At 46.2% G+C, this 26404-nt stretch overlaps 1 protein-coding gene across 1 annotated transcript in view; it reads left to right on the top strand.

Annotated features, from left to right (window-relative positions):
- The first annotated feature begins 370 nt into the window (after window positions 1-370).
- Window positions 371-26404, top strand: part of LOC129385724 (uncharacterized) — a 63607-nt gene continuing 37573 nt past the window's right edge. The window contains exon 1 of the mRNA XM_055072731.2: window positions 371-803. Within this exon, the coding sequence (XP_054928706.1) occupies window positions 746-803 (58 nt within the window). The 5' untranslated portion in view covers window positions 371-745. The remainder of the gene's footprint in view (window positions 804-26404) is intronic.

Raw genomic sequence — 26404 nt, 5'->3', positions numbered from 1 at the left:
CTTTATTTTGGACCATCAGAAACGCGCTTGGGGCACGTTCATTTACTGCACAGACCCAAGAGGAGAAAAGGTTGAGAGCGGAGCGCGAGTCTGCTTCTTCCGAGACTCCCTCCGCGAGCAGTGTTCGCACTGCTCGCTCCCACGTGCGTGGTCCGGATGGAAACCCAAAATGGAGGCGAGAGGGAAACGAGCGCCGCTCCGCTTTCCCTCCCCTCGGGCGACTTTCACCGCCGGCTACGGCGACGGCGGCCAATGACGGGTCAACACCGTCGCCCCTCTCAGTACCGGCAGCGCTGTGGCGAGCGCGAGAGGGAGAGAGAGAGAGAGAGAGAAAAAAAGGAGCAGAAGCCGGCAACTGTACGCGGTGCACGACCGGTGTCCCGCGGAGAAGTGCACATCGCCGTCGTACCGACGGTCGCTCGGACTACTGCGAGGCTTTTCGTCACTAAGAATATCGCGTTGATATCGCGCCATTAAGGCGTCTCGGTCGCCGCGGAGCGCAATTGTGGGTGGTTGAGAATAAAACGCGGGTGAGAGATGCAGCTGGTGCGACGGAAAAGGAGCTCTGCTCGCCCCGCGGACGGTCTGCGTCCGCGGTCATGACGACATCGAGCGAAGTCGTCCAGAAGTGCATCACCGGCGGCGTGGTCCTGCGAATTCTCGACACCGACGGCGGAGTTTTAGTGACCGTTATTTTTTCCTGTTTTCTCTTTGTACTCGCATCTTGAGTGGAAAATACGAAGGCATGGTTTATACGTTACTACGTGCACGAATGGGATTGTGGCTCCTCCTCATGCTGGAAGGTAAGTAGCGAGTCTCTGCCTATTTCTTTCCGACGTATATGATTTTTTAGAGGTTCGTATAGAGGTAGGTCTTTTAAAATATATATCCTTGATATAGAGGACCACAAATTAACAAATATGATTGACCATGGGACCACTTTCCGTGTGTCACGCATCATAGTTATAGTGGTGCGTCCTCCTTGTGTGACAATATTTTTTTTTCGTTTTTTAATGAATTGTTACTTCATTCATACGGAATGATTTAGAAGCGGGATCAAACTGAATTTTTGCTCTTATTAGCTCTCGAACAATCACAACGACGTTACCTGAACACGTTGGTGGAGGTGCGGCAGGGTCACTGACTCTTTCGTGAGCAACCTTGTACGAAAGGAATTACGACTACCGCACGTTAGTACTGCTTTTGTAGTATACTTACCTAGGTAATGTACAATGACGGTTGCGAAATTTGAGTGTTCACGATAATTTTTATTTCTCTAAAGATTTTTTTTCATGGTCGGGGAAGTGGTTGGTCGATGAGGATAAGGGCAGGTTGATTCTTAACTCCCGCTAAAGTTCCAATTCATTTCACGCTTACTAAGTTGTTTCACGCATTTTAATTTTTTCCCTAATGCCACACAATTGTACAGACCCGAATTGCCGCCAGAATGCTTCCACAAAAACACCACTCTTTAACCAAACATGTACTATTCTTAGGGAGCAAGTCAGCACCTCGGCGTAATCACCGAAATACGATTACGTCATTTCCGCAGTGCCTGTGAAAACGGGCAATCACGCGCCTGCTTTTTCATCTTTGACGCCAGTTCGTCGTACGTCACAAAGCTATGTGCACGGCCAAGCATAAAATTTGTGCTTGTTCCAGCAAATGCACTATTCTGGGAGGTGCCTTACAGCAACAATTTGATCATTGTATTTGTTCTGATACTACGTGTGCTTGCAATCAACGCAAAGGTTTCTGTCTCAACAATTTTCCTCAGGGTACGCAAAGTGAGAGTAGAATGAAAAAGACAGAATAAAAAACGTGTGTTGCCAAGTGGGACACAGACACTGCCACAGTGTTGAGTTGTTGTTCGTTCCCCAAAGGATAAAGTTACCTTGTTGAAATAGCCTAAGTACCGCTATAATGCGCGTCTCATAGCCGATTGTCGGAGATCCAGTACACATGCCAGCCGCTGATGGACATCCGTGACAGACGGGCAGTCAGCCCCCACTGGCCGCTGCAATCAAGGCGGATATCCTCTCGGTGTCGGTGGGACTCTTTGTTTATAAGTTTCGCGCATTCCAGAAGCAAAGCAATGCAGGAGCGCGTAGCTTTTTTTTTTTTTTTGTATTTCCGTATAACGCGCTTTTATAGCAGAGCGCCGTTAACAACGCCGAGCCACACTGACCACCTCTCTCGAAGTTTTTACGGCTACAGTAGTCAAGTGCTCAAAGTTGGGTTCAGTTTGCTTGTCTGTCCATCAGATCCGTCCGTTCATTCCGTTACGCTGACCGCGACTTCCGTCGTCTTAGACTAGCCAGAATCATAAATTTCTGTTGTTGTCAAGCCAGATCGTCATCTCCAGCATCGCCATTACCACAGCGTAATGCTCTCCACTGCCCCCCTCCACTGGGATTGAAACGCCATGCCAGTGAAGCCATGTGCATTTGGGAGCCGAACGCGCTAAACACTCATCTACCGCACAAATTTTGGCTTTTTTTTTTGTCTCATCGGAGCACAACTTTCAGAAAAGCGAAGCACTACACAAATTTAAGGTGAGTGAAAAGATATTCAAAAATTGGGCAAGCACGTGCAAGCCCTCCAATAAAGACATCCAGTCCTGTGGTGTTTCTGGTGCTGCCTACACAATACGAACGCAAGCAGCAGATTTTCGAAAAAAAAGGAAAGATAATCGCAACAACAGTGGTGGGGAATTATTGCAAGGCGTTGTTCTCCACACAGACTCTGAGAGTAGCGGCGGCTGTGCAAGTATTTCCGAGGCCAGAACGAGGCGTGCTGTAGTGGAAGAGAATATACATTCTGTGCATCACATCAAAAGTGCTCTTGAGGTTAAGGCTTTGTGCTTGCGTTCAATTTTCCGTTATCAGGCCGGCGGAACATAGGAGGTGCACATGGCAACGATGATGCTGATAACCCTCAAACATGGCATATAACCACAATAGAGGATACGCTATTTATTTATTTGAAGATACCTTACATGCCCTAGAGGCATTGTGTAAAGGGGGAGAGTACACTCAAAGATTATACAATAATTAGAATGCATATGTGAATACATATACAAAAAATGCAGTGTAAGAAATGCGCTAACATGCAGTCATGTGGTGTTAAAAACTGTGCAAGAGACAAATTGAATGCTTTTGAACGCGAGAGGTCAGTGAACAAGAAATTTTCACAAAGTAAAATATATCCAATAGAATTACAGAGCGAGCGGACAATATTTGACTATAATAAAACAGAATTTAATGGGTAGTTGCACAATAATAACGGGAAACTCAAGAAAAAATAACACGTTACGTTATGGAGAGTGAAAAATTGAATCGTCGTCGACGTTATTGCCAACAGCGCCGACGCAGCGGCAACACCAGATTGTTTACACAGTACAGCTGACAATATTTACAGCCCCTAAGTGTCCTACATAGCAATATTGCAAATGTACAGAGAAAATGAAGTTGCTCAAACCTCGTATGTGGCACTGCGTCATTTCGCTCGTGATATAAGTTGCAGGAAGAATTTATGCCTCAAAGTGGATTAATATCCATGCAGCACTTTCAACACAAGTCATCAGGCTTAAAAAAGAATACAGCCTTTATTAGAGCAACACTGATTTACAAAAAAATCATCTGGATTTAGAATTGTGTCAGAAACCCAGTTTCAAGGTCTTCTCAAATGACATGCTGCATTCACGTTGGGCAGGTAGAATTAGACGTTGTCCTACTGAACAGTGAAAATTAAAAAAAACGTGCCTGTTTTAGACAAAACAAATGGAAATAAACCTAACGTACGAAGGTTATCTGGATCAAACATATTTAAGTAGTCAAATTTGGAACAGCCTTAAGAAAAGGTTTACGTTTTTCGACATACTGCGGCAAAGAAAAGGTCTATGAATCTTAAATCAATATAGCTCCCATACACAGATGGAGTCTTGAGAGGGGTAAGGAAGTGTCCTGTGTGGAACGCTGCCTTTTTGTCTCTGAGAATTTGAAGCTACTTTGTGGGAGACGCCACTCCCTTAACTACGGCGATGGACGTGGAGTCGCCTGGAGAGGTTCCTGGTCCTTGTACGTCAACAGCGACCGCACCGAGAAAGCGGTCTAGTCGCCCGAGTGACACCTACAGCGAGGACACTGTGATCTACTCAGGAACCAGTGATGAAACCTCGGATGACAGCGACTTCGTGCCCGTAGCGAAGCACAAAGCAAAGAGAAGACTCGTCAGGACGTCTCCTTCCTCAAGTAAGGCAACTGTGATCCCGACGCGAAAGCCATCAGACCTCACCATTTTATATGTGCCTGTGGCTGCTAGCGACAATCTAAACCGGATCAACCGCCAAGCCACATCTGTATCGCTCGAGGCACTTGTTCCGGGTCAGATCAAAGATATAAGGATCAACGCCCGTAAGAACATCCTCGCTATAGATGTCACAAACCGCAGCGCGCTAGACATTCTGAGCAACGTTAAGGTGCTGGATAGCATCAACGTACGCTGCTATAAACAAGACCATCACGACTCTACGGCCGGCGTTGTGTATGACGTAGATAATTCCATAAGCGATGCTGACCTGCATATACTCATCAAGCCGGCGACAGAGGGAATTGCCATATTGCAAGCCCGTCGCCTGGGAAACTCGCAGTGTGTCAAGTTAACTTTCAAAGGAGACAGCCTACCGTCCCACGTCAAGGTCGGTCACTTCCGACACGTTGTACGGCCTTTTGTGCCAAAGCCGCTTCAGTGCAGGAAATGTCAAAGGATAGGGCACGTTAGTGCGGTTTGCACAAACGCTGCCGTGTGCTCACGGTGCTCTGGGTCGCACAGCTCCGACGCCTGTCGTGCAGAAAACCAAAAGTGCGCCAATTGTCAGGGCTCTCACGATGCAACTTCGAAGAATTGCCCACATGTGAAAAATGAGGCGAAAGTCTTGAGGCAAATGGTCAGGGATGGTTCGTCGCACAGGGAGGCTGCCGCTAAGGTGCGACGTCGACGCTCACGTCGTCAAAGATCTAGGAAACCCACTGCTATTGCTAAGGATGCACCGCGTCCACTGACAGTCCAGAAACTTACGCATACAACTAGCAATAGCAGCAATGAGATTCCTCAGCAGAAAGTCTCCAATATCATTGCCTCAAGCGAGGAGTGGCCGCCATTGCCACAGCTACATCCACCAGCGTAGCGACAAGATGTAGCACGCTCGCCGAATCACGCTTCACCTTCTGGCAGCAACCAAGACAACGACAAACAAGTTGTCACCATGATAAGGGCCCTTATGAACACGCTACGAGCACTACTGGCCGCCATACACACTCCGGCGGCTCGAGGCGCACTTCAAATACTGGATGCCCTGTATCCGGTACTGTCCGGTCTTGAGAAGCACCATGGCTGCTCCCCTACATTCGTTCCTTAGAGAAGTCAAGGAAGCGTCTATCTTCCATTGGAATGTCAGAGGCATTAAATCGCGCATTTCGGACTTTCGTCCGTTTGTTTTTAAGAACAAATTTCCAATAATCGTCCTTTGTGAACCAAACGTTGAGAGCGCCATCCGCCTATCAGGATATGAAGCTTTGATGTCTGCCACCTGTACCGACCGCAGCAAAGTCATCGTTTATATCAGATGCGATTTCACATATGTTTTACACCCAGTGGCACCTGATGACGACAATCAGTATGTGTGTTTGACTGTAAAATGCAAGAACGTCGCACTCACGCTCATAGGTGCCTACATTTCACCTTCGAGTCGATTTGACAGCGCAAGGCTAAGTACAATTTTAACAGCGACACCTGGACCATGGGTTATTACCGGCGACTTCAATGCGCATCATCCGCTATGGGGAAGCTTAAAGATGGACTGTCGAGGAAGACGTGTACTATCCTTCGCGTCGGATCATGAGCTCTGCTGCCTAAATGATGGCAGTCCCACCTTTCTGCGGGGATTGACATACAGCAGCTGCCTGGACTTGACTTTTGTTTCAAGATGCCTCAGTGCCAGTGTGAAATGGTTCACGGACAACGAAACGCATGGTAGTGACCACGTTCCAACATATGTTAAAATCGACGGCATACGCAAGTCACACTCTACTACGGTTCTTCATCACATCGACTGGCCTAAATACACGTTGCTCATGGAGAAGAATAGCCAAGAGATCCAGGATTGTCTGCCTGGCAACATCGAGAAGCTAATTAACGCCGCTGCTCAAGAAGCCACAAGATCTTTTAGGCCTGTTCCTAAATTTTCTGAATTCGAAGCAGAATTGGAGCGGCTTCGAGCAATCCGCCGTCGCGCGGAAAGAAGGTACAGGCGCACCAAGTCCATCTACGACCTAAGGGAGGCGAGACGCATACAGAAGAAGATCCAGCGTCGGATCAACTCCCTGCAGTCTCTAAGATGGAAAACCTTCTGTGATACCCTTGATCCGCATAAACCCCTCTCACATATTTGGAGAACAGTGCGTGGTCTTCGAACATCACCGCAACAACGCCACCCCTTCAAATGCCTGGCTCTCTATCAAGGTCGCAGAGAGATCGACGTAGCGGAGGACTTTTGTTTCAAGGTTGCTGGTCTACCGCCATCGTTCGCTGCACGTGATCCCCGTGATGTTCCAATCTCGCGAGATTCTCGTATGGACAATTTGTTTTCCATCGAGGAGTTGCAGGCGGCGTTGGCAGCGTGCAGACGTTCCTCGTCGCCTGGGCCTGACGGGGTGACATACGCAGCTCTTGGAAACCTCGGTCACACAGCCCGGCATGCACTTCTAGACGTGTACAATAATTCATGGTGTGAAGGAGAAGTTCCAGCTGCATGGAAGTCTAGCCGCCTTGTGCCTTTGCTCAAGCCAGGTAAATCACCCCTAGACGTGGCGTCTTATCGTCCCATTGCTCTGGCCAGTTGTCTAGGAAAGGTGATGGAGAGGATGGTGCTGACGCGTCTAGAGTGGTATCTAGAACATTACAAGTTATATCCTGACGCTATGGCAGGCTTTCGACGCGGACGCTCTTCTATAGACAACGTCATAGATCTTGTCTCGTCTGTTCAGCACGAAAAAAGCCTCAGGAGACTGTCAGCGGCGATGTTCCTGGATGTTAAAGGCGCATATGACAACGTAACCCATCAAGCCATCCTGGACGCCTTGGGTGATGTCGGCCTCGGCGGCCTTGTATTTCGGTGGATATCCAGCTTCTTGAAGGACAGGTCATTCTTTGTGCAAACAGAGGACGGTGCGTCATCACAACGCAACACCTACCGAGGCGTACCACAAGGCGGAGTCTTGAGCCCCACTCTATTTAACCTGGTGCTCATCGACCTGGTTCACACCCTTCCGGAATCCGTCCATGTGTCGATCTATGCAGACGATATATGCATTTGGTCATCAGGAGCGACGCGTCCTCAGGTGCGCGCCAGACTTCAAAAAGCGGCCACAGTAACATCAGGTTATCTTCGAGCACGAGGTCTGGAGCTGTCCTGCGAGAAGTGCTCTATAGTCGCTTTCACGCGTAAAGCAATGAAACCGTACGTTATCAGAATTAATGGACAGCCAATTGCCTACGAGAAGACGCACCGCTTTCTAGGAGTGATAATCGATCGAGACCTTTCCTGGAGTACTCATGTCTCCTACCTAAAAAGGAAATTAGTCATGATAACCCACTTGCTCAGATTTCTTGCGGGAAAGTCATGGGGTGCGTCTGTGAGTGCGATGCTCCAACTCTATAACGCACTGTTCCTTGGTCTCCTGCGCTATAGCTTACCTGTACTATGTGGGACCGGCAAGACCAACCTCCGTGCCCTCCAATCTGTACAAGCTCAAGCTCTGCGAATTTGCCTTGGTCTTCCCAGATGTGCGTCCACGGCAGCAACAATAGCCATCGCGCATGACCACCCCATCAACACGTATCTTCAAGTCGACACCTTAAGGATGCATATCAGGCACTTCGCCCGACTTCCATCGCATCATCTCGCCTCCCTTCCTGCCGCTCGACCTCGTTCAGCGTTTAGCAAGATTATTGCCGCCAACCATGGAACTTTACCGTTGAACTTCACGCCTGCAGCACGACCATCTCAACCGCTGTGGTGCCTCCATCCACTCCAGGCTCTTCTTGTTATTCCCGGTATTAAAAGGAAAACGGAGATGTCAACTTTCGCCCTCAAACAAACCGTGCTTTCAATGCTACATGAACAGCACAGAGGACGCATCCACGTTTACACAGACGGTTCTGTATCCTCTAATAGTTCAGCTGGAGCCGTGGTGATTCCCGCAGAGTGCGTTACCCTCAAGTTCAAGACATCTCACATCACATCATCGACGGCTGCAGAACTCGCAGCTATCCGTGCTGCTCTGGAGTTTATTGTTCACAAATCATCACATTCATGGTCCATCTTATGTGACTCAAAGGCAGCTCTTCAGTGTCTGATGTCCCCTTTCAACCATGGACCAAATGAGCAACTAGTCGCAGACATCCGACTACTCCACCATCACGCAATCAACAAGGGACACAACATCATCTACCAGTGGATACCGGGTCACTGTGGAATTTCAGGAAATGACAGTGCGGATGACGCTGCCCGGTCGGCTCATGATGGTGCCCAGATTACACCCATACCGCTGTCAAGAACAGATGCAGCCACAAGTCTTCGCTCCCTCGCCCGCGAGCTTACACAGAATCTGTGGAACACCAGTGCATTCACTAATGCACGTCTCCACAAATTGGATCCACGTCTGCAACTCCGCCTACCACCAGGGTTGCCACGAGCGGAAGCAACACTTCTGTGCCGCCTGTGGCTCGGCGTGGCATTCACAAACTCCTATTCATTCCGCATTGGAATGGCCGACAGCCCTACTTGTGACACCTGCGGCTGCGAGGAGACGATTGAACACCTCCTTTGTGACTGTCCCCGTTACGCAGTGCGAAGAAAAGTGCTCGTGACCGCTCTCGCAAAACTGGACAATCGCCCCTTTACAGAGGAAAAAGCTCTAGGACACTGGTCCAGACGGGCTTCGGCACTCAAGGCCTTAAGGGCTTTGTTGAAGTTTTTAAGGACATGCCAATTGTGTGACCGCCTCTGAACGTTGTAGCGCGTAGTTTCGCGTTACTGTGTCAATTTTCTTTGTTTTTCCATTTTTTTTTCCTCTTCTTCTTTCTCCTTTTATTCCCTTTACCCCTTTCCCCAGCACAGGGTAGCCAGCCGGGACTTACACTGGCTAACCTCCCTGTCTTTCCTCTCCTTTGTCTCTCTCTCTCTCTTGAGAGGGGTAAAATATGTCCATGTGTATAATTAGAATTACACATCATGTAATACTATTTCCACAGAAACGAAGACGCGTACATTACAAAGAACAAGTGAAGAATTCATACTATCAAAACTATTCTTTCTGTAATATCTCATAGTTATGTTAGTGTTATAAATATTATATGATATATTTCCTTTTTTTATTAATATGTCCTTTTATATAACCTCACCCCTTCCTCCTATAAAGCGCGTTATAACCCGTGTCTTTCGGTCCAGTTCCTAGCAGTGAATGAATCCAATTACTTGAGGAAGTAGTAGGAAATTTAAATAAGATGGTCGTGTTTACTGTGGTAGAAAGCTACTGCCGCAGTAAATGAGTTAACAGCCAAAGCAATCAATAAGGAATGCTTCCTTTTTTTTTCTGACACTTTTTCTGTTTTTTTTTATCTCACCCTCATGCTTCCTCTTGTTCAAAACTTTACTCGATACATCAAAAACTAACCCCAATAAATTACAAGCGAGAATAATATGTGACCAGATTTTTTTACTTCTCTTTTATGCGTTTCGGCGAAATGACATTATGTTCCAACATGTGGTTTTAGTGATAAGCTGTTATTACTGCATTTACGTCGAGTCACTCTCTGACTTTTTCATTCGTTTTACCTCTGTGTTAATTGTTCCGCGCATGCCTGCTACTTCATTTTTCGGACATATCTGTGATATATGAAAAAGAGCAGCTGCCACCACCTCAAGGCGCCAACGACACCTAAATGTTATGTATTAAAGAGAAAGGCCACAATTATAACAAGATAGATATTAAACGTGCGATGTCTCCGAGTGACAGGACTATGAATAACGTGCTATACTAATAGACCGCTTTCAAGACCAGTTTCACTACACTGCCGCAAGGAATGCTCCTAATAACAGCAGTTCGTCGAGAGTTGAATACCAGCCGCGGCAGAAAGTGCATTGCGGTTGCACCAAGAGAAACATGCTAAACCTTCGATATCAAAATGCAGCGATGTGAGGATAAAAAGTTACAACTGGTCAGGAATTCAGCAGAGGCATCTGCCCTCCCTCCCCCCCCCCCCCCCTCCCTTACCGCGAGATTCACGGGGAAAATGCGCAATGACGCAGTAATTAGCCATTACCCTCAACGTCGCCTTGAGCTCAAATACCGCGAAAAACCAGCCAGGACTAGGGTCAATGCTGGGACGACCGCACCGTCGCGCTTGCGCCCTGCACTTGGCAAAACCGGTCTATTATGCGCTTTCAAAAGCGTCGTCACTGTGGAGCGAATGAGACGTGCAGTGCATATGAAGTCTCCTTGATCGTCAGGCGCCAGAGCCGCTCGTTGCATGGCGGCCAACAGCAAATGTGGGTATAGCAAGCCTGTCAACTTCTTCATTTTGCTGTGTTTTTGCAGGTAGATTACTTTACTCCCACCAGGATTTCCTTTCTTGGAGGGCACCATTTAGACGCAACACTTTGAGCGTGTACGAAAATCAACTTGTCCAAAGATACATTGCTTTATATTGAAACGAGCCTCATTCCGCTACGTGTGCGTCAGACGTCAGTCTACCGTCTTTCTTTTTTTTTTTTTTTCAGAGATTTGAAGACAAGCTTTCATACGAAAATAAAGTTTTGTTTAGCGGTAGTCCACGATTACTATATACGGAGGGGAAAAAGACCATTCTAATCGCAGAAATTGTTGCCTCGAGATACTGGAGTTCCGTAGTAAGTCGTAAAATTCTCATTATCAAACTAATTCTCCATCAGTTTATATAGTAGAGGGTGTGGGATGAAGCCATCTCCCACGAACCTCCCTTCACCCTAATCTTCGACCGGGCGTGCCGACATGGTTCGTAGGATATGAGGTCAAAAGTAACGTGCTGAAAGAACCTAAATTCGGAGACCCTCTCGCTTGTGTTTTTACGGTGAAAAATGACACGCATTCTACATTCACTCGAGTGAAACTCCTGCTCACTGACAACAAACAAGAGCGATGGCCTGTCTTCTTTTTTTTTTTTCAGTGTTTGAGCGACATATCCTCTCGAAAAAATGCGCTCTCCGCGAGAGTGTGAAGCAGACAAACGGTCGTTCGGGACAAACCAGTTTTGGATTGGCGATGTAGTAGCCGTCTGTCTCGCAGCAACACAGATGTGTAGTGACTGGTCTTCATTCTTACGTTAGCTCTGTCTCTTAAATAGGTAACCGTATATGTATATATATGTATATATATATATATATATATATATATATATATATACGGTTACCTATATACGGATAGGGACAACATGGCCACAATTAGTACATGACCGGGGTAGTTGGAGAAGTATGGGAGAGGCCTTTGCCCTGCAGTGGGCATAACCAGGCTGATGATGATGCTGCTGCTGCTGCTGCTGCTGCTGCTGCTGCTGCTGCTGCTGCTGCTGCTGCTGCTGATGATGATGATGATGATGATGATGATAAATCCCAATGTGCGCGCAACCGACTTCAAAAACACAATGGTCTCGATAACTCGACATAGTGCCGACGCATGTGCTTGCAAGGTATCTACATCCTGCGAGAAATAAGATAACATGCAGTAAGTACATTGTACACAAATTCAAAATACCGGCCGTAGTTGCTCAGTGGCTAGGGTGTTGAGCTGCTGAGCACGAGGTCGCGGGATCGAATCCCGGCCACGGTGGCCGCATTTCGATGGGGGCAAAATGAGGTAACACCCGTGGTGCTTAGATTTGGGTGCACGTTCAAGAACCCCAGGTGGTCTGAATTTCCGGAGTCCTCCGCTACGGCGTGCCTCATAATCACAAAGTGGTTCTGGCACGTGAAACCGCATAATTGTTTTAACAAATGCAAAATATGGCCCATACTGCTTTAGCGAGATGGAAATCACGGATATTCTGTGCGAAGCAGAGCGGTATCACGGAAATTAAAAGGCACTTAGCTTTTTGTGTCGCACAGTACAATGCGGTACGTTTGACGCAACGTATCGCGGGCTCCGCCTTGGTGATCGCTGCCAGGGTATCTTGGCTTTATGAAGAAGTTCGATGATCATAATGAGGAAAATTTGTAGAAAGTGAGAGAATAGGTGTCATGCTCTGCAAAATAATTTAGCGTGGAACTATATTGGAGTGAGCCAGGCCTCGGAAGGCGCTGCTGGTATACTCTTGCGTCGAAGACACTGATTTAACACGTTCAGCGGACCTCTAATTATTTGCTTTGACCGGAGGCCACTTCTTGCTATGTCCGCAAACAAACCGTGAAGCGAACCTCCTCAGTGACCCAATGCCTATGGCGTTCTGTTGCTGCTCACATGGTCACTGTCTTGATTTCCTGCCTGTTAAGTTGCATTACAGTTTGGGCATAATGGTAAAATTGCTTCTTTATACAGGTTCAGTGGCCCTTAAAGAAGAGGAGGCGGTTTAACTTAATGCAGAACCACCTACTGCTGCATCTCTCGCAGCCGGTTGTACGAAATTTGGGTTTATAGTCCAGAATTTGATTCGATATTGTGCACCAAAAATATTTATAAGTTGGACTAATGTAATTACGTTATTTTTTTTATTTTGCCGTATACCATACACGTGTCCCTCGGGCGCTAAACAGGGTCAGCACTGGTCAAATATAAGCTCGCTGTTGAATTGGGTCAATTATATAAATTTGGTGACGTGGTATCAAACGCTAGGAGAACGAAAGCTAGCCTTTCTGGTAAAATATTGGGCGCTCTAAATCATAATATGAACGTCCTACAAGTACCTCGTTTTGTTGTACAGCCTTCTTTTCTTTTCGTCAGGACGCAGCTATCAGCTTGTACTAAGCTACGCACACATACACACGCGTTCAGCCCAAGCGCATTCTCAATTACTCAAGGAAGTCCTCTGAATTAAAAGCCGCCATTCATTTTTCTACTTGAGGGTGGCAGTTTGTTAGAAGAGGAAAAAAAACGCTAAAAAAATGTGCTCATCATTGTAAACTCACTCAAGCAGTGTGCCAAGTCGAGCGGCCACAGGGACAATTTAGGACAGTGTAAACGTTATTACCATTTGCACGCATGTCCGACAAGGCAAGTGGATGCGTCAACAAGTTCTTTCTGCCCGAGGCCTTTCTTTAATCGGGGATCCGCACACGAGAATACAGCGAACGTAACTTCCGCGCGTGATGGGTTCGGCACGTTTGAAGAAGCTTCGGGAGATAGCGGAGGTGGCAAGCATACACTCGCAAGTACCCTCTCACGAACAGCGTGCCGATAATGACGGGAAAGAGAGGCTGCCTGGTCTGAGACGGGTCATGCAGGAAAGGTGATAGGACGCATTTAGGCAGACTCTGCGCAGGTGTCCGAGCGCAGCTGGCACCTTAAGGAACGCGATGTAGACGTCGAACCGTGGAGCCGGCCCGACCATATTTTTGGCCGTTGCCCCATTTGCAGACGGGTCCCGCGCGGTATGCGGAGCTAAACGGTGATGGCGAACACGTGGCGCGAAGTCCTCATCTTTGCTTGCTGGTTTCTTGTGTCCATGAAGTTGCGCTGGGTGCTGCACCCACTCTCCCCGAATGCTAGCAGATGCTGATAGTGCTGTTGAGTATAGCGCAAGAATGAGAGTGTAAGTGAGAAAACTCAACTGCAGACACGTCGCTGTGGAAGCCGTCAAATGTTCAACACCACGCGCGTGGGTTCGCTCTTCTTCTGACACTCCGCCGTGTCTTGTTATGCAACTTTCAACGCTGCTATGCTGCCCAGAGGACAGTTCCATAAAGCCGAAATTTTCGGAACGCTACATTTCTTATTGTAGTTCTTATTTGCATCACGGCTCAAGAACTCCAAGTCGTATATGCCGTGTACTGCTGCAGGAGCGTGACGTTTTCAGGCACTCATTTGTGACGCGGAAAGTAGTAGACTGGTGGAGTTGGGTGCTGCTCTAGGAATTAGGTCGCAACGCAAGGGTAGCCTAGCCTGAGATCTGACAGGCTGATTACGGAATGTCTAGGTGAATGTGTGAAAGATAAAAGGCACACAAACATTTTCTACCCCAAATTTCCGCCGCCCTGATCAAAATTAAAGGAAAGTTAACCTTATTCTGACTTTTCTAAGCAAGAAGTCACAGAAAACGGATCAGTCAATGCAATGATGACAGAAAGCACAGTACATGCGCGGATTTCCTGAAATCGTTCATGAAGGTGCGCTGTCGCGTGCCAACTTGAAGGCATGCCCTGGATTTTATTTCTGTTTCACGGTAGAGTTGGCCACACGAGCCAGTTAGTCTCGACCTTGCCGTTTCCTTCACCCAGTCCCTTTTGTGATGGTTGTTCAAGTATGTCAGTAATTCCTGAAGTTGAAAGAGTAAACTAAAGGTGCTAAGCAAAGTCTGAAACCGAAAGTTTAGGCTCTCTTATTCCATGGAAAGCAAAATGTTTAGGACATGCAAGTGGTTGCACTACACTTCAATAAATTAGAAACAGCCAACGCTTTGAAACTGCCCAATACTACTTGTATGCGATCTGATTGGTCGTACGTTCTATTGAATACCCGGATGCGTCTACCTCTTTGTGATTCCAACGTGCCGTGAGAGAACTCTGTCTGTAAGAAGCCCAACCTTCATTGTCCCGTGAACGGGGCATCGAATGTGTCACATTCTTTATTAAGGAGGGGCCCTATAACGTAAAAATACTCCAATCTATTTTTATTCCGATCTCCTGACGTCAAATTTACGTATCTGCTGATGCAAGCATCGGGCGGTGACCCGCAGTAGTGTCTGAACAGTCCAATCAAACGCTTAACTCGCATATAGAAGTTCACTTATGTTTGCTTTCAAAACAAATAAATTTACCTACACTGAGCAGTTTTTCTTATCTGATTTCTGAAAAAAGGCGAGGGACTTGATTAAGTGCAGAGGGTTACGATGTCGCCGAGGCAGCAAGGTGAAAATAGATAACCCGATGAGGAGGGTGATGCCGGTGTATATGATTGGTCCGCTTCCCCTTACTTAGTTGGCTGTGGCTGGTTGAAAATCGCGGTGGCGTGCAATGGAACGTTAAGAATGCCGCTAAAACGGATCATCAACAGAGTTGTCAGAGCGATGTCACATACTTGCCTAAAGTTCTCGGTAACGTTATACTGCCACGCAAAATGTTTACTCTACCCCAATAAATCCACGCATTCGGACAGGTACGAATGGCCAGTACCTGAGCGATCAACGGGCATCCATATTCTATTCCTTTCGGAACTGGGCAGTTTCCGATTATTCAGAATGAAATTAAGTTTTTCCTCGCCATACTAATGCATCTTTACCGCACACACAGCACTTTCACGCGCTGAATTTTCGTGGTTTTGTGACATCGCGTGACACACAGGCGAAGTGGGCGCACCCCGTAAACTTTTGACCAATAGCAGCGGGCTAATGGCGAAAAGCCGCCGAATCAAAAATAATTATTTTTTTCTTTTATTCGGTCTATTCATGCATAATCAGTGGGTACACGTCACATTAGATTGGGAACTATCACCGTTTTTTGACGTCACGTGACAGACAGGCGAATTGCGGGTGGCCTAAACATTTCTTGACTAATCTGGAGGGCTGACTGCAAAATTGGAAGGGCAGTTTTTGAACGGCCTTATTCTTTAGGGCCCAGGACCAATTTTGTAGATAAATATTCGTAATTAAATAGTAGATAAAGATGTTACACTAGGCTACGCGCGCAAATAGTAGGGTGCTTCAGTAACCAGGGGAAGGTTGAGTTACACATACATTTGCCTAAAACTCCTCCTTCTGGGTTGGAGCAACCTTGTTCTATCCCGATGTTGTCATCGGCAATTCTCCGTCTGCCAATAATTAGCCTTATATACCTTCTCAATTGCATGATCTTATAGGCTCTCAAACATTAAAAAAAGAAAATAAGCATATCTAAGAGTCACCCCCATGTGGAGTGTCACTAATAAAGTCAATCCAATCATAAAATTAATTAATTTCTGGGATTTGTAAGTGGCAGAATCATGACAAGATTGTGAGGCACGCCGTAGTGGGGGACTCCCGACTGAGTTCGACTACCTGGAGTTCTTTAACGTGCACCCAATGCATGGTACTTGGGCATTCTTGAATTTCGCGCTTGGCCGGGATTTGATCCAGAGCCCTCGGGCGTAATAGCGCAATGGCAAAGGCACTACGCTACCACGGCGGGTTTCCAAGCCCATCGGCACAGACACTAAGAACTGTCAATGCCCTTATTTATGCAGTGAAAATTATTACGCAGAATGATGTAAGCTGTGCAACTAGCATTCCTCAGATTTGAAACCGAAAGAAGCTGCAGTTTATTTTCTTAACCATGTCCTTCCACATACAAGAAAAGAAAAATGATTTACTACCCATTATTTTCATTGTTGTTCAACGTCTACAGCATCAGATTGCCCTTTCGTAATTTTAGCAGGAGACTACGGTACTGCACCCGCTTTTCAATGACAGGACGAGCCCTGCTACGTCATGTCCGTCCCAGTTCACGACACTATAAATGCCAGCTCAAGGCTCTCATCACTTTCTATGAACTCGTAATGCTAGCGCGCCCGTGACGCAGATGGTCGTTCACATCCGGGTCGTAGCCACGGATCACAGAGTTCACGCGTTTCCTACCGCGGAAAGCAGAAGCGGTCTATTCCGGAAGCGAGAAAAACGAGGAAACGTCCGGTTCCGAAAAGTAATGACTGCCCCTACGCGCACGCCTGCCTCCACGTCCGCAGCGGCCATTCGCCTCCACTCGTGCACATCGGGAATAGCACCGCTTATCACTCGACCTGCACGGGTAGTTAGCGCGTCAAAGCGCGTAAGGTTGTCGCGGTTCCCGGGCGTGACGAAACACGCATTTTTTTTTTGTCTGGCAACGTGCTCGACCGTAGCGTACATGCCCCGTCAGAGAATCGTGTGGGAAAGCGGCGCTTATACCAGCAGGAAAAAGCTGTGGGCGCAGGGTGAGGTAAATGTCTTAATTATCATTCGGATTACGCCTTAGTCACGTATAATTTTCTTGACCGCGTTGGTAACGAGTACACTCAGGCGCAATATGCAATTGGTGGATACCCGAAATGTTACAATGTAGTTGCGAGTAAACTGTTTTCTCGTCATGGGTTACGCACGACAGAGTCGTATTTGTTGTTAGGGTGGTTGTTAACCTGTCGCTCTTGCGCTTTTTTGTGTGTGTTTATTTTTCTTGATCGAATTTCAATGGTCTCCTTCAATCCGTTAGAAAAACGTAGCTTTCTTTCTATGCAAGGCTTGATTGCACTTTAGGTAGATGTAGTTAACTCACATATGTTGCTCATTTATGGTGCATTTGGTTCATGTGGGAACAGATGCCTGATAACAATGTACCATTGGTAGCACGGAAGTGTAAATCCATACTGATGTATAACCGTATATTTTATTTCTTCTTTTTCTAGCCAGCCTATATATAGCGGCACGAGAGGTTCCCCCATTTTACTTCGTTCTCTACCCTAATAGACAAACGAATGAATAGAAAAATAGTAAATTAAAGTCGCGCAGAAGATCCTGTTAAAAAATTAGGTGAAGGCGCAGTCATAATTTTGAAAAGTAAGTGTTTACTGTCCGGAAACAGACGACACGTTCACGTGACGGCCGCTGCAGAAGCAAGGCCGAAAGTTGTTTATATCGTTCAGGAAGTGGAAATAAAGACTTGTTTGCGCGAAAAAATCACGGAAATTCAAAATAAGTGACAGACAAAGGTCATAAGATACTATCCTAAGAAGCCTCACACGCATTAAATTCGCTCGTAACAGATGTTTTTTTTTTTTTTTTTATAGATGTCAGCATTTTATCTTTCTTGTTGTTAAATGTTTCTGCGCATGAAGTAGACTTGTTTCTGTTCAGCTCATTGCAAATATTGCCTACGCTACCGCGTTTTTACAATAATTGTGTAATATTTCAAATGCTATATATACACTTCAGCAATTTACGCATATGATTATTCAGAAGGCCTGAAGCTATGGGGTGACCATGACGTGGGGACGACAAAGGCATGGCATACCCACCCTCACTACTCGAGCCGTCAGTGAAAGCAAGCAGGTTTGCCCTATGATGAATGCCTATTTACTCGTGGCTACCAATGCAGAAAGGCAGCAAGCGGCACCGTACAATTTCATAATTTCATCTGTATATAAAAGTATACCTGCAACTGATGATTCAGACACGACGCTTACATTCGATCTCTGTGTTTCTGGCGCAACGACGACTACACCGCGAAACTGCAAACAAATGAATTGAACATTAGAATATGCGAAAAGATGTAGGAACAGCGACAATTATGCCACAGAATGTGGACAGCAGATATTTAAGTATCAGAGATTGAGCGGTCGCCTGCAAGAGAGACCAAGCGTTTATGACGGCTAAACTTTTTCGATGTACCCGACGTGAAGCAATGAGAGAAAGAGTGAGAGAGAGAGAGAAAGCAAGCACAAGAAAGGGCAGAGAACCACACTTCATTAAAAACTGTAGCGCACAGAACAAAAAGCAAGCAGCAAGTGCGAGGACGTTTCCGAAGACAGAACACGAAGCTTTTATCGCAGAGTAAGTTTTTGTACAAACATTAACGCGCAGGCAGGACACTCTATCGGAAATAGCGAGGACACTCTATCGCTTTATTCAGGTGCTGACAAGGCAAGGCCGACGACTGGGGCTTCCATTTTCTTGCCGCTCACAGCGTTAGCGGCTGGAAAGGCGGCGCTGCAAAGTTGGAATTCTTGTAGAAAAAAAAAAGTGTGCAGGTCCCGTCGAGAGGAAAAAGTGAGACGCTCTTGACCGAGGTTCCTGGGACAAGAAGCCCCGCGGGTTTTCTGGTGTGCGCTTCCCGACAGCTGCACGTTGTGCTGCCGCGGCTTTTGCCGGCTACCTCATTTATTCTCTACACTGACCTCGTGTACATTGGCTCCGAACAAATTGATTTTCATGTCCATCTTAAAGAGCACGGATAGCCATTACTTTTTCCGGTGGGGAGGAACATTTCGATATCTTTTTTTTTCCACTTCCATTGGAAACAGCATGACATTACAAGATAATTTTCCGTTATTTTCAACCATGTGTAGAAGTAAACGCCAAACTTCCGAGGATTCCAAAGGTAGTTATGAGCTTTGGAATTGTTCACCTCGGAACTTCCCTTCGGTGCTCGGATAGTGCAGTTCTACTTCAATAAAGCTTGAAAGATCTGGTTTAAGGTCACTGTGTCGATAGTGCAATTGAGACAGGAAGAACTAGAAGAAAGAATACAAGTGAAAGCGCGGTACTGAGAACTAGATTGTTAACATAATTGTGAACAACTGAAGCATGAACGAAAGAAACACGGAAACGAACAGCCTCTACTGAACGAGATTAATCGAATAAGCTGCTTTCAAAGTTGAAAGCGGCTACTGGCGAAAAGAAAACGCTACAATAATTTGGTGCACGGGAATAGCATGTGTTTCCTTGCGCCTTTTTCGACAGCTCCACCTAATAGTGTGTTTTAACAAAACAATGCACACAAAGGCTTCCATGCACCTGTTCTACAATGTGCTGAAAAAAATTATGAGATTGGGGCCTGTAATCAACATTTCGCTGGCATTCTCTCTGATTATAGATAGGACAATTTCGTGCAGGCTTATTTAGCGCCTCCTTCTTCGATGCTGTGCGCGTTTCTGTGAAGTCCGCACTGTCCTAATGAGCGGTTTTCCTTTCCTTATCGTTCCGTCCATATTCCTTTTGTGTCAGGTCGCAAACCGCATGTGTCTGGTAAACGTCATTTTTTTTTCGTCCATCTCTTTTCTGAAAAATTGTAGGCTTCGTCCATACTGAGAACGTTGCGGTACGACGTTGTTAGGCGTGTACGCCTTTTATATAGGTATACGTGCGCGTTGCATAGCATTTCATTAGTGCAACGAATATCGCTCAATCCTCTCTGCGAAGAACTCCACAGCAGCGATGGCACTCGTGGCTCAATAGGGCCGCCTATCGTGCCCGATTCCACCCCCCCCCCCCCTACCCCCAAAGAATGCGCCGCATTCGAAGAAGGTCGGCGGGGAATACCTGACCTCATTGCGGGCGTCACCGGAACAAGCGAAAGGTCAAGCGGGCTTTGGAAGCTTCCACAGTGGCGCCAAAGATGTGAGTACAGTTTATGAGCCGTGCGGCGGCCCGGTTTTTCTTTTTCTTTACACTCTGAATGTGAGGCAACGAGATCGGACGAGTGCGTGCGTGACGCTAGGAAAGTGCCCAGCGAGGAGAAGAAAAAAACGTGACGGTCGTGCACTAAGCGTGCGCAAGCTGCCCACATGCTGCCCGCGTTCGTTCTTGAAGGATATATTCCGTCTTTTTGTCACGCGTGGAGCTGTATATAGAGGCGTGAGTCTTATGACCTGTCACCTTCGCTTCTTCTGTTGCATGCAGTGCTGTTGTTGTAGGAGAAAACTGCTCTTGACTCAGCCTTTCCAGAGAGAGAGAGAGCGAGAGAGGGAGAGAATTAACGCTATCTAAAACGGGAGTTTTCGTAACCCCTGCGGAGATAATAAAGTGAAAAGGAGACAGTCACCAAATCGTAGCAATTGCGACAAAGGAAACCCATACGGGTTGCTCGAAAGGAAAGCCTCGCGGTTGAAGAAAAATTCGTCCCGGTCCGGGACTCGAACACGGGACCACCGCCTTTCCAGGGTAGCCGCACTACCATCTGAGCTAACCAGGCGGCCAGCAGATGGCAGAGCGAAGTCGAACTTATCAACAACTCGAAGCAAAGGCAACGGGTTCCTCGAAAGAAAAGCGTCCAAGATGAATAAAAAATGATCAATTATTTATTAATTATTTTTCTCCACCTTGCGGGTTTCCGCTGAACTATTGTGTCAAAACTCTTCATTTTGCTTCGAGTTGTCGATAAGTTCGACTTCGCCCTGCCATCTGCTAGCCGCCCGGTTAGCTTAGATGGTAGTGCGGCTACCCCGGAAAGCCGGTGCTCCCGTGTTCGAGTCCCGGACCAGGACGAATTTTTCTTCAAATGCGAGACTTTCCTTTCGCGCAACCCGCATAGGTTTCCTTTGTAGCAATTGGTATGACTGGGTTGATGTCTGATTTTCTATTTATTAATTACTTCTCACCACCTTGCGGGTTTCCGCAGAACATTTACGTCAAAATCCCTGCGGAGCGGAATGATAGTCTCTTGCAATAGCTAGAGTAATTTATTTGTTACTGTTTCGTAATCGTGGGTTTCCTTGGTGTATTTACAATACTGCTACTGGTTTAGAAACGACAGTCTTGCTGCTATCAGCTGTCACGATTCATCTTTTTCTTTGAAATAGGACTTTCTTTACACCGTAAGACAAGAGCAGGCGAAGTGACAACGTGACGTACTTGCATATTAAGGTATGGAGTATTTATTTAAAGTCTATAATAAACAGCCAGGCAGCCTGAATATTCCAAAAATGATGCCCCTTGTTCGCGGTATGCTTTTCGCAAAATGGTGTTCTAGTTTTTATTAGGAAAGTTAGGGCCTTGATCCCCCCTCTCTTCCGTCACAGGGAGTGGTAGGCTGTGCTCCAAGCTATCTGCACTTGATATGATATTGTGTGTGGAGATATGGTCTCGGAGCCACGTTCACAATTCATTTAGAGATCGCTGATGCTCAGCTTTAAGAATAGACTACCTTTAGCCGCGACAGCAGAAAAGTTAATGAAAGAGTACTACAAAGTGCGCCAATCGAGTAGCACCGCCGTTCATATATATATATCTAAAGGCCAATGTCGTTCAGGCTTATTTAGCACCTCCTTCTTCGATTCTTTGCGCGTTTCTGTGAACTCTGCATTGTACCAATGAGCGGTGTCCTTTCTTTATCCTTCCGTACGTTATAAATCTCGCAAGTTTAAGCTAGTTTCCATGTCTTAGGAGGTCACGAACGTTAAATGTAGGAGGACGTGTTCAATTTTACTTCCTGCAGTGTTCACAAATCAAGGTTTTTTTTTTATTATTGAAATGAATACCAGGAGAGTTCGGCGCCATTATGGTGGGTCTGGCTACTCCCTGCCACTTCGCAAAGGAAACAAATGTGCGCAGAAAGGGAGAATAATGACACAAAATATGGTGCTCTCTAGAACCCCAGACGAATAAAAACTATACGGTCTAACAGTGCGTGAATCGCAAAGTTTTGTGCACGAGTTCAGTACACATTTGCACATTAAAGACATATTTTGTTTGAACAGCCAGGCGCACAACACATGTAATTACACTGCAAGCACAGAACACAAGCACACACAGCGTAGAAATCACGATCGCAACATAGATCAATAGAACATAGAACAACGCCCATATCACTCATTTATCTTATTATATTCAACCGAAAGTTAGTAGTTCCCGAAAATGTTGGTGTCCTCGAAAAACTTCTTCAAAGCAAGTGCTCTTTTCTGAATTCCCGCAGTTTTGTCTTGCTGTGGCTGAGCACCGACATAAAAATGAAAAAGAATTGATTTCAAGGTCATTATTCTTTAATAAAAGAGGTAGGTTATAACGCTTATTTATGTACTTGTGAGAAAGAAACAGGGCTTGCGTTTCTTAATATTTTTTTTTTCGAAATGCACTGCAGGCATAGTATAAACATGCATGAAATGGATACTTGAACCTGACGTGCTGCAAATATCGTAAATCATAAAAACAAAGCTACGAATAAACCTGAAACCCCTGAAATAGTTGTTGACACTTCAGTACTCAAATTTTAGAAACAATAGGGTACGTCTGTAGTTCAATTCTAAAAAAAAAATCCACGCATGAGCAGGACATGTACATACAATGTTCAACACAGCAATGAGGATACTCGGATAGTTCATTTAACATTTCGCATTGCAAATCAAAGTGAAAGAAAAGGCAGGTAGCTTTATGGGCGTAAAGTACAGTCTAAAGAAAGAGCTTACGGACCAAGGCAACTGAAAGAAAACAAAGCTGTATATTTCCGTGGTCTGAGTAGGTAGGCCGGTATGTGTACTTTCATGTAGTCCTGGTTTTTGCGAACATGTCCTTATTCCGGTTTACTGTTTACGGTGACAAACTACTCAGAAATTGACCGTTTTCTCCGATGCCGCGGTATATGTACGCTGTTGACAATGGGTGTACGTGTTACCGAGATGATGGTTCCAACCTTGACATTCTCGGTAATATTTTCTTTAATTCAGCTAGAGCGCACAAACTGTGAACGCTTTCATGCACCTAAAAAGCATTATCACTTTAACAGTACATTTGCTTACGTTAAACATTACACAAAACGTAGCTCAATGATACATGCGCACGATTACAGAGAATTTTCACCTTTCTCTGAAATAGCACTTATGTACCTTTAGAAAGAATTACTGCTCTTAAACATACAAGAGAGCCGCTTTTGTACGGTGCTTCTTGACTGTTTTTGTTTTGGCTAAAAACTATATTTTATGGAATCTGAGTACCTGTAAGAGGTGTTGGATACTCATATGCTCTGATATCTCATACAATATCGGGGCTCAAAACGGAGACAATAATAGAAGCAACGAGCACAAAACGAAATATAATGACACTATTCCTAACCTTTCGGGAACTCTTGGTATAAGATTCCAAAACGCCTAAATCTGTGACGACATTCAAATGAGGTATATATTCAGTTCCATACTACAAGCACAACGTTCGCAAACACGCAGAAGGGCAACGGGAACAACACGACACAAAGAAACATGGAAACTATAACATATTCGAGGACAGAACAAGGACAACCGCAAGAACGAGTCTCACTAGCCAGGAATCGCTCATGAGCAGTGTTCGTGCAGCAGAGTATTGTGAGCATGATATGCGCAATCATTAGCGATTCTAATGCAAAGCCGTGTTTATGCTACGGGCCACACTCTCAATGATTAAGAACGAGTTGTGGCGACTAACTAAACGATGCTGGGTGTAATGATCGCTACATATTATTCGATGCCAGCAGTGCGACCTCGTTCTCCTTAGACGTATACCTCCGTCTGTTTTGGCGCCAATACATTCACGAGGCCCGAGAAATGTCCTCCGGGGGGTGGGGGGGGGGGGGCACTCGAAAAGGAAATGAGAGTCTCACTTCGAGCAACTAGATGAGTATGGTGAGCAGCTATTACGAGGAAGTTTTGCCCTCGCTGGCGCCAATGGGTCAGAGGTGACGGTCGGAAGGGATATACGGCACTGCAACCAGCCGGCAAACATTTGCGAAAGCGTATGTGTGCGTAGGCAACCCTGTACCGGCGTAGCGGAATGCTGCCCGGTTTGTAAGTCCGGCGTGGTACTGCAGTGCATTGCGTCACGCTTTGGCAGCCAGACTCCAGCGCAAATGTTGGGTAATGTGTGCAATCGGAGAAGGAATCGTTTTCTCGCAGAATATGCGGTGCCGAGCCACGGCATTGTGCAGGTGTATAGAAAAGGAACCTATTGCTGACTGCGCAACGTTTCCTAAATACATTTACTGTATCGTGCACTTTTGTGTGTCTCTTCTTCTTTACCCCTTTTGTCATATTCTCCGCGTCCTTCAGCGCACTACTCTTCATGACCCACGAAGCAGCACATCGAAGAATCCACCTTCTATCACGTCTCGCAATGCATGCGCCTCCCAGTCTGTTGTAATGGCCTAATGGAATGCTTCTTCAGCAGCGACCGAGTTGTGTGATCGCGGATCGGGATAGGGGAGTCGCCATTGACGAGCATCATTAGAGAATCGCGAGAGGCCTGGCGAATTATTTATTACCTTCAGTCCATGCGAACCTTTCTTTCACATCTTTATACAGCTCAAGAGCAAGACCAAAACCGTAATGGTTGTTATGAGAGAAGTGGATTTGATGATGGAGAGAATATGTCACTTTGGAACCCTTTTTTTGCGTGGATTGATTTAAATATTTTTGTTTCTGGCATGAAATGGCATTCCGCTTACTCACAGAGCACGTGAACAACAAGTGACGCATGAGTAGGAAAAAAAGTACTTTGTGAGCTAGAAGTAGAATATTTGATTCATGCCCCTTCTTTGGCGTCAGTGTTTCGTGTGGTTTTACTTGTGAAACAAAGAGAGCTGCCGAAACAAAACATAGCATTGGTAATAAATGCCGATTATCAGACCGATGTATACAGACGAGCCAGACTTTGATGCCTTCTCAGCCCAGCCTATCCATAAGTACAGCGGTGCACAGCTGACGCTTTGCCAATTTTTACGTGAACGTTCTGTGAAAAACTACCTTTATGTGAGCCTTCTCGGTGGCTTTGTCTTGAGTGCGCGTCTGACCCAGTCACGGTGTACGAGTATAACCTGCGCAGGGACACTGCCTCGACTACCTTCAGGGATGAACCTAGGCTCCAACAAGTTCGCCATTACGACATCGTTATCGCAATGACCAGCGTGTCATCGTCATCGTTCCACCGCCATCATTGCTAAGTCATCGTCGTGCTGTCCGGTGGTCGTCGTCGTGCCTTCAGCTCGCCGATGTCGTCTCCCGATCAGTAACACCTTGCGCAGCTCTTCCCGCGCCTAGATGACCCATTACTCGTAAAATTATTAGGGAAGTATTGATTGCCACTGCATCTGACTTGCGTAACTTTTTTTTTTATGTTTGTGTTCCTTTGGCTACAATCTGTCGCTTCGGCCACAGTAAAATTACCTCGTTCACCTTTCGCAATGCGTTAGCAACAGCCGTGCATACTCTCTTAAACCTAGGAAGCAACGAGAAAGCAGTCGATGGGCAGCGTGCGAAAGAAAAACAATATGGATCACCATAGCACGGCGCTCTTATCTTTACTCTTTTGCCACTTCAGTTTGCTGCACAGCTTACAAAGTGTTATACCAACAAGTCCCCCTCTTAGCATCGATCTTCTGAATAAACATTAAAAAAGTAGGAAACATTCAGATAGTCGTAGTGTTTTCTTTCGGTGTCAAATTTCGCCACCTGGGATTTAAAGTTTGGCGCTCCTTTTCCTTTCCTTAGCTTTCCCTGTCTTTTCAATCAAGCGCTATTTCTTTCTGCGTACAATGTCAGCTGTCTTCTTGTGTTTTTGTAAACTCACTCTACACATCCTGACGCTGAGCGACGCAGTCTGTCCTCGTGCCTACGCTTGTTCGCGCTTATCATTCTATGGCAAAGGCAATGCAACATCGTGCATTGCATCAAATCATAAAATGGCGTCGTCCGTT

The sequence above is a fragment of the Dermacentor andersoni genome, chromosome 7 (genome assembly GCF_023375885.2).
Source record: "Dermacentor andersoni chromosome 7, qqDerAnde1_hic_scaffold, whole genome shotgun sequence".
Taxonomy (NCBI): Eukaryota; Metazoa; Arthropoda; class Arachnida; order Ixodida; family Ixodidae; genus Dermacentor; species Dermacentor andersoni.
The sequence above is the reverse complement of the archived record's forward strand: the minus strand, read 5'-3'. Positions and strand labels throughout refer to the sequence as shown.